At 31.4% G+C, this 12,583-nt stretch overlaps 1 protein-coding gene across 1 annotated transcript in view; it reads left to right on the forward strand.

Moving 5' to 3' along the window:
- The first annotated feature begins 506 nt into the window (after window positions 1–506).
- Window positions 507–12,583, forward strand: part of LOC134718118 (deleted in malignant brain tumors 1 protein-like) — a 59,534-nt gene continuing 47,457 nt past the window's right edge. The window contains exons 1-8 of the mRNA XM_063580610.1: window positions 507–579; window positions 2,241–2,391; window positions 2,584–2,744; window positions 4,130–4,301; window positions 5,415–5,566; window positions 6,130–6,280; window positions 7,077–7,237; window positions 8,349–8,499. Of these exons, the coding sequence (XP_063436680.1) occupies window positions 507–579; window positions 2,241–2,391; window positions 2,584–2,744; window positions 4,130–4,301; window positions 5,415–5,566; window positions 6,130–6,280; window positions 7,077–7,237; window positions 8,349–8,499 (1,172 nt within the window). The remainder of the gene's footprint in view (window positions 580–2,240; window positions 2,392–2,583; window positions 2,745–4,129; window positions 4,302–5,414; window positions 5,567–6,129; window positions 6,281–7,076; window positions 7,238–8,348; window positions 8,500–12,583) is intronic.

Consider the following 12,583-nt stretch of genomic DNA (forward strand, 5'->3'; position numbering starts at 1 on the left):
TCTTTGAGGCTATAATTCGGATGAATAGTGTTATTGTGAGGAACTGTGTTTTTAAAAGAATTTTCTATTTGAATAAATGTTATTATAGGTTGCATCTTGTAAATACAACTGTTTACCCAAACTATGCCTCTTTTGACGATATTAAATTTTGGTAGATATTTTGTTTTGTTTACCTATAGGTTCCCAGATAGGATATTTATGTTTCATTTTATTGATACATACATTTTACCAGTATAAATATACTTGGCCGTCAACACAAAAGGGCTGATTTCCCTGTGAACAGTTTACAGGAGCCTATTCATTGATGAGCGAAACATAAGTAACATCCAATTGTGTATGCATAATCATCGATCAATATAGGGCAAAGTTTATGATACAAACAACTATATTCATTTGCTATTGAGCTCAATACTGTGTATATATGCATTCACACAATCTAGGGTTCTCCATATATCATATGTTGTCCAAAAAGAGAAATGAAACTCATTCAATAATTGAAATTGAATATGCCTTCAGTACCTTTTATTCATTTACAGATACATCTTATTTTTGTATTGGTTCTAAAGAGATACGCACAAGGTAAGATTCGAATATAGTAAATTGATTCCATGGCTAGATACTTTGTATTCTTCGGTACTGAATGCCTTGCCTTTCATCATATTGTCTAGCAGGATTTACAGACAAATGGAAACATAATGTGTTTTGTCATCTGAAGTTCTAAGTTATTTTTTAGTAAAATGTTCTATGTTTAGTGTATGCAATGATTGTATAGTGTACATGCTTGTCTTGCGGGTTGATATGACCTTCACCTCATTCTAAGTATTCATTGATCAACATTAGGTTTCTTGATGATGTTTGTTTCATTGATACTATACGCAATAGGTAAATTTTATTTGGTATATAAAAATCAGATATTAAACCTCAAAATGTACAATAAAGTAAAAAAAACACTTTTCAAGCAAAAGTACTTATCGGCAGTCAACATTATGGGCACACCGCGTAAATATGCTTTGATTTTCAAATGCTGAACATCTGAGTGTCAAATATTTGGCTTAAGGCATTCCTGATGAAGATAAATCAAGAAAAATGCTTCGGACGGATGCAATTTTTTACTCTTTAATTTCGTTTATTTTTGGGTATATTCTGCTTTTAGATTTCCTGTTGAATATTAGCAGAAAATCGCGTCAAACGTATACCATTAATTATACAGTATTGTTATTTTTTTTTTTTATATATTTGACAGTCCTTCCTCGATACCGTTCCTGATGGATAATCGGTCTCTCAGTGTATCATGAGCTCATCAATAGTCAATACTTTTGTACTGAAATGATTTTTCACAAATCTTTCTTAAATTGACTGGTTATAAATCAATAAATTATTTGAAATAAAAATGGAATGTTAACTTTCTCAGTGAATGTTGACTTTCGATGTATTTGGCTAAATAACTCCTCAACAGTTTCATTTTCGTCGTATAATTGAGTTATAAAAAATAAGAATATTTGGTTTAAGTGCCAATGAGATAACAATCAATTCAAATCACAATGTGTAAACATTATTGGTAAACGTACGGCCTTCAACACGTAGTCTTGGTTCAAGGGTCTCATAAAGACTAGTGTAAAACCATTCTTACAGGAAAAAACAACGGTTTAATATATATATAAAGCGTGAAACGACAAAAGTTTATGAGCCATACCAACAAACAAAGACCACAGAATAAAAGGCTCTTGACATTGAAGAGGTGAATTATAATGCAGCGCATTTAAAACATTTTAAAAGGCGAAAACCTTCATCCTACCCTGAAACAGTTGTATAATATTATAACATTAAAAGACACACATTAAAATATCAATAGCAAATGCTTAACTCGACCAAAAAGACAATTCATATATTAAAAGGTGTTATGTCTTTCTAAATACCCTGTCTCGTAAGGGGAAATTAAAGGATTAACAGGGAAAAAACTACATACTTGTTCGCAGTTATGAAAAATGAAGAAATAATAGTTGTTTCCGTTTAGAAACATGAATCCTTCATACTGAATAACAATTATCACCAACACATCATGTCACTTGCGAGATATATTGAATGCCTTAAAATAAAAGCGGAAATGTTATTCAGTCTCAAAGGAAACATATTTTCTAATACTCAAAGGTATGGCAATATGTATGAGTAAATACAATATAATTTAATTTCATGAAAGTTCAAATAAAAAAATGATATGTTACTATAAACTTTGTTTCCAGCCACTAGTGTTCGATTAGTTGGAGGCAACAATACAGAAGGAAGATTAGAGTTATATTGGAATGAGACATGGATAAATGCTTGCAAACACAGTTATTTCGTTGACGATGAACGTGGACCATCGGTTATATGTAGAATGCTTGGCATTTCTTGGTTAGTATTTCTAACTTTAAAACTGACACTTTTAGTAGCTATGTATAATGTATGTAATTGGTTTCGAAAATCTAACGTTACCATCAAACATTCTATCGTTGGTTAATTGGTGTATCACATGAAGGACAACATATGCAACGGTAGATGTTTCGAAATCGTGATGGCTATTGAACGTCTGTTTAATTATTTCAGGAGCGGATTTTTGAACGAGAATTACGGTAGTGGTAATAAACCAGTTAACATGAGAGGAATCAGATGTCAAACTGGTTTAGAAACAGATATAGATCAGTGTTCATCTTATGATAAATGTAATGGCGATTGCTGTGGTCATAACTATGATATAGGAGTGTCGTGTAAGTAATAACATATTTATCAACACAATGAAGAAATAATCTGTATCAATTAAGTAGTACATTGAAACATATTTAAAGTACATATATACATGATATAATATTTATTTTGTTCATAATATACGAACTTAAGTTTCTACACGTTATAGTAAATTAAAGTGTTGATACCACTAATAGTTATTACAAGTTGCTTTCTTTGACAACGAAATGCAATTGCTGTTTGGTTTGAAAAACAAGAAAATTGATATATAAAGATCTATGGTTGTACTTCTTTTTGTCAAAATAAACCGTAGAAAACAGATATAAATTCTTAATAAAGCTGTTGTTATTATATGACTGTTTAGAATTGTTTTAAAAAATCAATGCACATCAATTCTTCGATTTAGAATATAATGTAATGCATCCACTTTCAATGAGATTTTATTTTATAAAACTAAGCATGTTTATTTCTATTTTTAGTTTGAAGATTTGTTTCCCAATATTTTTCTATTAAAACGATTATGTTAGATAAAAATGAATGCAGTTTTAATTAACTCAATGTTCCATTATAAATAATAACTTAATTTTTCCTATACGATATTTCATACTGTGTCAAGTTTGTTGTCCATCCTGCATTAAAGTTTTTTTTAAGTTGGCTCATTCATGGGCTTTATATTTTCACATTTTCCCTAAATGGCTTTAATTTGAGAGATTGAAGCAAATTATGATGAATCGCGCTCTTCTATTGAGTTGGTATTCATGTCGAGTATTATTCATTATGTATCTTTTGTATCAGTATTACCAGGCATTTTCAACCAACTTATCGACTTGCTAATAAGAAAAGCATACCACATGTTCTTTGTTATACTAATTAAACCAAACAAAACCAAATGTTTACAATGTATGTAGAAATTTAACAGCAACCGACAAAAAACTACATAAAATAACAATAAAGAATAGATTTATGAGTGATATACATGAAATCATGCTTATATAAAACTTTATATAATAAAAAGTTGTTGGAAGATGTCCTGTGAAACGTTTTTATGGCTTATTCTCTTTTTTTCTCATTTTTCTCATATCTTTGGTAAAATAATTTTAAGCAAAATGAAATATCATGTCTAATATTTAAAAGAGTTCCTCATTCATTCATTTAGTTTTCTTTTGTTTTTCCAGCTATGGATACGACAGATGCAGAATTGCATGTGTTCTCGATTGATATTAAGAACAAAGGTTTTGGCTATTATGTATATCTAATTTTTGTTGGCATTTCCGATTGCAATTGCACTATGATAAATTTTGAATTTTTGTATAGTAGATTTTGATCCGTATTAACTATTGTATCTGCCATATCGAAAGCCAATAATTGGGTTTGTAGAATCATATTAGGATTTTGTTTTCTACCAAAGGTTATGACTACGATACACCACTTAGACTTAATGGCAAACACAGTGCTTCAGAGGGCATTGTTGAAGTATTTTTACCAGTCGAAAGGCACTGGGAATGGATACCACTTTGCGCAGATGGGTTTGACCACCAAGAAGCGAAAGTTATATGTCGAGGTTTGAACTTTTCTTCAAGGTATGTATATTAATATTAAATGAAATTGCTGTTTACTTCATTCTGTAAACTGTATCCGTTCTTTAAATATAAAATGTTTTTTCCAAACATTGACTTTTATCCCTTTTTGTCCATCGTTTTTTTTTAAATTTTGTGTGATGGTAAAGGATTTTATAAACCAATTTAACAGGTACAAAAGAAAACACGCTTGAATGGATGTCCGTCTGTTAAAAGGAACATCTAAAATCAAATCATTGAATCTAGATTTAGCTGACAATCACATTATTTTAATTCTCAACTTTTTATGACAGAATGTTCCATACCAAAGAAAAAACTGATTTGATTTTCTGTATGCAAAAATACTCCATATCAGCCTGGTTATGCATATCTTAGGCAGGGGTCAAAATTAGCGCTGGTCCGGTGGTCCGGGACCAGTAGAATTTGAGTCGGACCAGCATATTTTGTCACCTAGTGGTCCGGCGGTCCAGTAGAAATTCGTCAATAAAATCCCTGATTGAATCGCAATTTCGTTTTTTTTTACTTAACAATTTACTTGCGAACTCACACGGTACTGGAGGTACTAAGTATTACAACTGATTAAGTTTATTTAATATCGAGGTTGAGCGTCCTTCACAACAACACAAAATGTGGATTTTTTTGGAATGAGTCAAATCGACGGACAAGATTCTTAGGTTTTAGAAAATAAACTCATCATAGATACCAGCATTGAAATTTCATATTTACGCCAGACGCGCGTCGCCACATCAGTGATGCTCGAATCGAAAAATGTTAAAAAGGCCAAATATAGAACGAAGTTAAAGAGCATTGAGGACCAAAATTCCTCAAAGTTTTGCCAAATACAGCTTAAGTAATCTATTCCTGAGGTAGAAAACCCATAGTATTTCGAAAATTCTAAATTTTGTTAACAGTAAATTTACATTTATAAACATATCAATGATAACTCAAGTCAACACAGAAGTGCTGACTCCTGGGGTGGTGAAACCCTCGGGGAAATAAATCTCCACCAGCAGTGGTATCGACCCAGTTGTTGTAAATAAACTTAAAATATTCATCATTCATTGAAAACATTTATTCAATATCTTATTTTATAATCATTGACTGTCATCTTTCTAGTGGATCAAGCGTATCAACATCTCAAATTTCGTCTTCTGATCGAACTCTGAATGAGTACTTCAACTGCCAAGGATCTGAAAATCAACTTCTACGATGTGCAAAAGAAGCAAGAACAACTTGTTCCTCAAAACAAGTGGCAGTGGTTTCATGTGGTAAATTTAAACTTCTTTGGATTCTGTCTAAATTGATAACAGAAATTTGAATAAACTGAAATTTGGTATCAATCTCAAAATATTCATCATTAGTTTTACCTCTGTACGGCATTGAGAACATATTCATCGATAGTTGACTAAATTTCTGTGTCTGTGTCTATTTAAAACTCAATCGTATTAGATAATTGGCTTCTACAGGCTTCACTTTAAAAGTAAATGAAGCTGCGATATTTTTAGAAGTTAAGCATGAAAACAAAATACAGGACACAAAATACTATATGCACGATTTAAATCTCTCCTGTTCACTAGTTGAACAAAAAAAAAACACCCCTCAATTCAACACAAAGGAGATGTCAAAACCAGGAGTATATGCGAATCATATAAACTATTTTTTTTTACAAAAGAGCAAGAACCAGGGCAATATCTGTGCTTATTTATCTTATACCTTTACTACATTGTGTACTATACGTTACTAAAATTCGAACATTGAAAATAATATTTCTGGCTATGTGTGAAGGGATTCAAAAGTGAATTTGGATAAATTAAACAATTAAATATTTCAGATCATACTGAAGTAAGATTGACGAACGGAAATTTTTCATTCGAGGGTTTGTTAGAAATTAAACATAACGGTCAATGGGGAAATGTGTGTGCGAAAGGATTTGATGAAAATGATGGTAAAGTTGTATGCAGAATGCTAGGATTTAGGACAAGGTAGCTGTGATTCGTTTTACAGAAAGTGCCAAAATAGAACAGATAACTCGCGTTGTACAAATGTAACAGTGATCATGAACATCAACGCTTCTAATTATCGGAACCGGATGTACAGTTCAATAAATAAATTGGCCTAATTTTGCACATTTTCTTATACTTACAAGTAAATTTGAGATAAAACATTTTCAAACTGATGATTCAATATGTAATAGTTGTCAAAGGTATCAGGATTATAATTAAATGCGCCACATGCGCGTTTCGTCTGCATTAGACTCATCAGTCACGCTCAGATCAAAATAATGATAATGCCAAACAAGTACAAAGTTGAAGAGCATTGAGGACCCAAAATTCAAAAAAGTCAAATACGGCTAAGATAATCTTTTCCTGGGATAAGACACTCTGTAATGAATTCGCAATGGTTATTTCATCATACGTCTGAAAAAAGATAGAAACATGTAATATTGCGGTATCTTTTTGAACACGATGGATAGTTCTTATTGATCTGTACCATGCGAACTATGTGTGGTTCTTTTATTTTTATGCATAGATCGAGTATAAAAAATCTTAATTTTAATTACTTTAAATACATCTTAAGACATACATTGTATTTGATACGATACCACACTCTTATGAAGGGGTGTGTATTTGGTAATTGATCCGACGTCTTTAGCATCTCATGAAAATGAAAGCACTTCAAGGTATCCAATAAAAAAAAATGTTTATCACGGAAAGAGAATTTAGGGAATAGCTTATTTGTATTTCTTTAGTTAAATTGAAATCGAATGTTATATTTCAGGCAAGTAGAGTTAATTACTGATCAACAATTTGGTCATGGACTAGGGCAAGTACATCTTACGAACTTATCATGTGATGGAAGTGAAAAGGATATCAACACCTGCAAGAATGTTCAATGGAATACACATTGTTCTCAAAATGAGGTCGTTGGCATAAGGTGCTGTAAGTTATTTGTTGCTACTGTCAAAAAGTATATAAAGATTTCTTTCAAAATAGTTCATAACACTACAAAGGTTACTAAAGACTTAACTCAACAAGAAACCAATCAAAAACCGATGTACATCCAAGTCTCACCGTTTGGCATATGGAAAGGCACAAACAAATTAAACAGTTGTTGTAAACGGTGTTAAAAAAATACAAATGTTGTTTTTTTTTAATTTAAAGCACTAATAGCGGATTATTAACTCTTTTACCTATGAGAATTACAGTAGTTTGACAATTTTTCAAATTTCTTAAATCAATTACGATGAGACAAATATATATAACAAACCAATGACTTAGGTAATTACACGAACTCTTGCTATGCTTTCATCATCAACCGTGCGAATTCTCAATTGCTCAGTAAAGTATGAACTAGATTATGTTGATTGGCTCAAAATTGTTTTTAACTTTTATAGTTCGTTCTCATGTTGTACTGTTACACCATTTTCTCAGGTTAGGGGAGGGTTGGGATCCCATTAACATGTTTAACCTCGTCATATTCTGTATGTGTATGCCGTTCCAAGTCAGGGCCCCGTGCTGCAGTAGTTGTCGTTTCTTTATGTGTTACATATTTGTTTTCCGTTCATTTTTTGTATATTAGTTCATTATGCTGTTAGTTTTATCGTTTGCATTGTTTTACATTGTCATTTCGGGGCCTTTCATAGCTGATTTCGATATATAGGCTTTGATCATATTAGGCCATTATGCTGTTAGTTTTATCGTTTGCATTGTTTTACATTGTCATTTCGGGGCCTTTCATAGCTGATTTTGATATATAGGCTTTGATCATTGTTGAAGGTCGTAAGTTGACCGAAAGTTGATAATTTTTGTGTCATTTGGTCTCTTGTGGAGAGTTGTCTGATTGGCAATCACACCACATCTTCTTCTTTATTTTCAACTAATTTCTGCAAAATGTAACATTACTTTTTTTCCAGGCTAACATAAAATCAACCCAGACCATTATGGAATGTTGAAAATCAGTTGAAAAGGAATCTTATATAAATACATTTCGACCTATTATCATGATTATTACTACTTTAAAAGTTTTTGAATTCTATATGCAACATTTCAGATGCAACCGAGATACGTTTAGTCGACGGTAAATCTCCATTTGAAGGTCGAGTTGAAGTGAAATATAATGGTACATGGGGAACTATTTGCGATGGCGGATTTTCCATAAATGACGCAAAAGTTGTTTGTCGAATGCTAGGCATTTTATCCAAGTATGTTTTTAGTTTTTTAATTTAAAAATGATTTTCGTTCGTTTTTGCATTTCACTTAAATTAAACATCCTATTTGTATTGCTTTTACAAATATAGATTTATTTCTTGCAATATTAGAACAATTTATTTGGAAATATATAGATTTATCAAATGCACGTTAATAGTTTAAACGGAGAAAAAGATCTTACCTGAAAATTTTAGAATTTACATTTGTGGTTCTATGAAATGTAGCGATATATTACTTGCACATATACATGTTAAAGGGGCACTAGCTGTCAAATTCATGGTCACCGATTTGACTCAAATTCTCAAATTGATTTATAACAATGTAAAACATTTATCCAAACTATCAAAAGTCTAAAATTAACAGTTTACAGAGCTTGGGGTAGATAATATAAAGGTTCGTTTCGTGTGTATTTTAGTCCAGACGCCATCTAATTAACTATCGATTGGACCTCAGATGAGCATATACGCGATGTAAACATAAATTAAGTTATGAATATATTTACTAGTAAGCAACACGTGCAATTGGATTTTTATAGGTATGTTTGATTTTATTTATTAGATTTAAAATAGATTTTTCTCATTGCTTTTAACCGTATAAGAATGATTTTCTGTGCATCGAATTAGTAATCAAATGAGAAACCGTAGTTTCACTTTCATTGTTGACATTCTTTTTCTTTAAATAACCAGTACACGTACAATGCATTCGTTTTCAATCTCTATAGCTAGGGGTTAAATTGAAGTTCACATGTATACGGATTTAAAGAGGTCGACTCATTCACTTGCAAATGAATAACCAATTATCAAGGTTTCTTAGCGTAATTTGAGAAAATTGAACCTTTTTGGCTGCAAAAGGCGAATTGTTATTTCACTATTTCACCTTCATTATTGATTGAACAAAAAAAAAAAAAAACTTTAGATTTTCTATATATCTCGTAGCTAGTGCCCCTTTAATAATCCTTACAACAAGAAGATATTCTATAACAATAAACGTATCACTGTGGTGTCAGTTTCTTAATTCTTCGATTGTACCTCTTTAATAGTTCATATATTTCTTCTGTATTGTTGCCTTATTAATTTAGACACACTACCTTATATGACGTTTGAATCAGTTGGACATTTCATAGCAAACGATTTATCTGATGTTTGTCTTTATTACAGTTGCCTCCAAAAGCTGATAATTGTTTGAATATCGGTACAATTTTGTTGTGAAAATGACTATAAAATTTAGGTTTTAGGTCCCTCGGGTGAAGTTGATCTTCGCTGATTATCTGTGGTTTCCTTTTTTTTACCATCTTAATATTCTTGACATTATCATATATTGTTTGCAGATTGTTGACATATCTTCACCACTAATTAGGGTTTTGACCTAAATACGAAGCTGTAACTATATTTAGCACAACTTTTAAGAATTTGTTGTATTTCCATATCTTCAAATTCAAATTTGATTATTTTTTAAACTATTTGTTTACAGCGCAACAAAATTGTCTATACTCTCTCTTGTAGAGTACACATGTAATGTATGGTATTCTTGATAAAGTACATGAACTCACTCCATGTGTTTGTAAAATCTAGAATATTATCTAGTCGCACGTTTAACATTAGGTCGATAAAACCCGATAAACTATCAGTAACGATGGAAATATAATATATGTGCTTCTGTTATGTCATGATTGAAATATGTTTTTTTCTGAAATTCCAATGAATAAATCAATAAATGACTTAACAACTAACTACAACAGGCAACATTGACCTTAAAAGATTATCTGTATTATATTATTATGTTTCGTTCCTGCTTACTTATATAGCTCTAACCGTTTTACTTTTGTAATCATTCATGGCTAACAACGGTCAATCTCAATATAAAACTTGTACACAATATTTCTTTCAGCAATTCAATTCAATGGAACTTTGCGCACTTTGATAAAGGGAAAGAAGGAATATCAATGAATAATGTTGCATGCCTGGGAAATGAGTCGGACATTGCTGCATGTCCATTTAGTGGTTGGGGGACCACAGATTGCAATCATGGTGAAGATGCATCAGTACAGTGCATTTCAGGTTTTGACATATATTAAAAATAAGCTTGGTTTCCAGCGATGCTAAAACGATAAGAAATGTTCCTGTAAAAAATGAAACGACATTTTTTTTGACTGAAGCAAAAGCACGGCAAAATATCTTATCTCAAAAAGTAAAATTACAAAAGAAAATGAACTCCGAGCAAAATTCAAAACGGAAAGTTTCTAATCAAATTGTAAAATCAAAAGCTCAAACAATCAAACGTATGGATAACAACTCTCATAATCCTGGCTTGGTACAAGCATTTTCTTATGTAGAAAAATGATGGACAAAACCTGGTTAAATAGCTTGTTCAACCTCTTACTTGTATGACAGTCGCATCAAATTCCCTTATATTGACAACGATGCGTGAACAAAACAAACAAATTTCCGCTATGATGTTGTTGTTTCTGAAATACGTTGCCAGCAATGACCCTATTTTTATATTTTATTTACCCCAACGTGTGTAATGAAGCTAAATTTAAATCTTTCTAATTTTCATTTTTTTTGGACTAAGAAATCAACTTATGTAAAGGTAACAAAATCAGAGCAGTGTTAATACACACTTGAATGTTATCCGATAGCAAGACAAACAATATCAATAATTTTTTTGCGGGAAAAATAAAGATAAACGCTATTATTGATTGACAAAAATTACTCCTGGAGACCAGTAAAGGGATATAAAAGAGTTTTTGTTGGATTATTTTGTGTGATTTAACTACATTAAAATTAGTTGTTTTGCCAGAATACTTTCCTCTGCTTTTCACATTTTGTTTTTCATTCATTGTCATACGACAGTCATGTTTCTTCTGCGTCAACTTTTTGATCTTTTTGCCAAATCTCCAAGGTATAAGAGTTATCTTCCCAAATAGTTTGCCTTCTTTTTGGTTGATCTACTAACATACAAAAACACCTTGGCCGAATAAGGACGACTAAGACAAACAATAGCAAAGAAGAAAGAATTGAAATATTCGACATAAATATGACTGTCTTTTTATTAAAGTAAATGAGTATTTTGTGTCCGATCAAATTTATTAATATTAATTCTTCTAACTCATAATTCAAACAATGCATGGTATTAATTCATATATAGCAAGCTGTACATTTCATTTGTATACACCATAGATATTAAGATGCATTTAGTGAACTATAACTACAATGCACGGGAAGGTAGAGTTGAAGTCACCATAGCAAACAAACGTGGAACTGTTGACGGTAGTCATTTTACAAGAAACATGGCGGACCAGATTTGCAAAAACTTAGGTTATAACGAAAGGTAAGACTATTTTAAATTACATTGTATGTAGGTATTCATGTATTATTTCCTTCTAATCATAAGAACTCTTGCAAGCATGATCATAATTAGGAATACATGCACTTTCATCTTCTTAAAGTTATGGTTTATAAACGATCGGATATAAATCTTTACTTTGTTCCTCTGTACCAGTCAACTTGAAAAAACAATTTAATAATTATTTCTTGCAAGGACGTCAATAGAACTTAAATTGACATTTCTATCTATTGAAAACATGCATTCATAATGCCTGAATGATGAATTATATGAAAAAAATAAAATCAATTCAGTTAATTCATCAGTGTCTTTTTCCGCACTCAATTAGGGCTCGATCATTTTGGTACGAGTTGTCTCAACTTTTTTTTTTTTTTTATTAAAAACACCCTGTAGAAACATTCATCTGGAGGCACAGCTATAGTTCAGTGCTGGAATTTCTTGACGACAATAAGATTTTATAAATTTTGGTTCTCACGATTATTTTTGTGATGTCAGAAATGGTTATAAAGGATTTCTGTTTGACCATTTATTAATTATGTTCATAATGTTCAAATTGTTTTGTGTTCTTATTAAATTCCTTTTTTCCCATTAATATGCAATGCCTATTGCGATTACTTTCTTCAGAGAAGGAACGACATATGGAAGGTGATTCGGCGGCGGTGGCGGCGTTAACAAACTTCTGAAATGCTTTATAATTCAAAAGGTAGAATATCGGATTCCTCCATACTTGTA

The sequence above is a fragment of the Mytilus trossulus genome, chromosome 5, assembly GCF_036588685.1.
Source record: "Mytilus trossulus isolate FHL-02 chromosome 5, PNRI_Mtr1.1.1.hap1, whole genome shotgun sequence".
Taxonomy (NCBI): Eukaryota; Metazoa; Mollusca; class Bivalvia; order Mytilida; family Mytilidae; genus Mytilus; species Mytilus trossulus.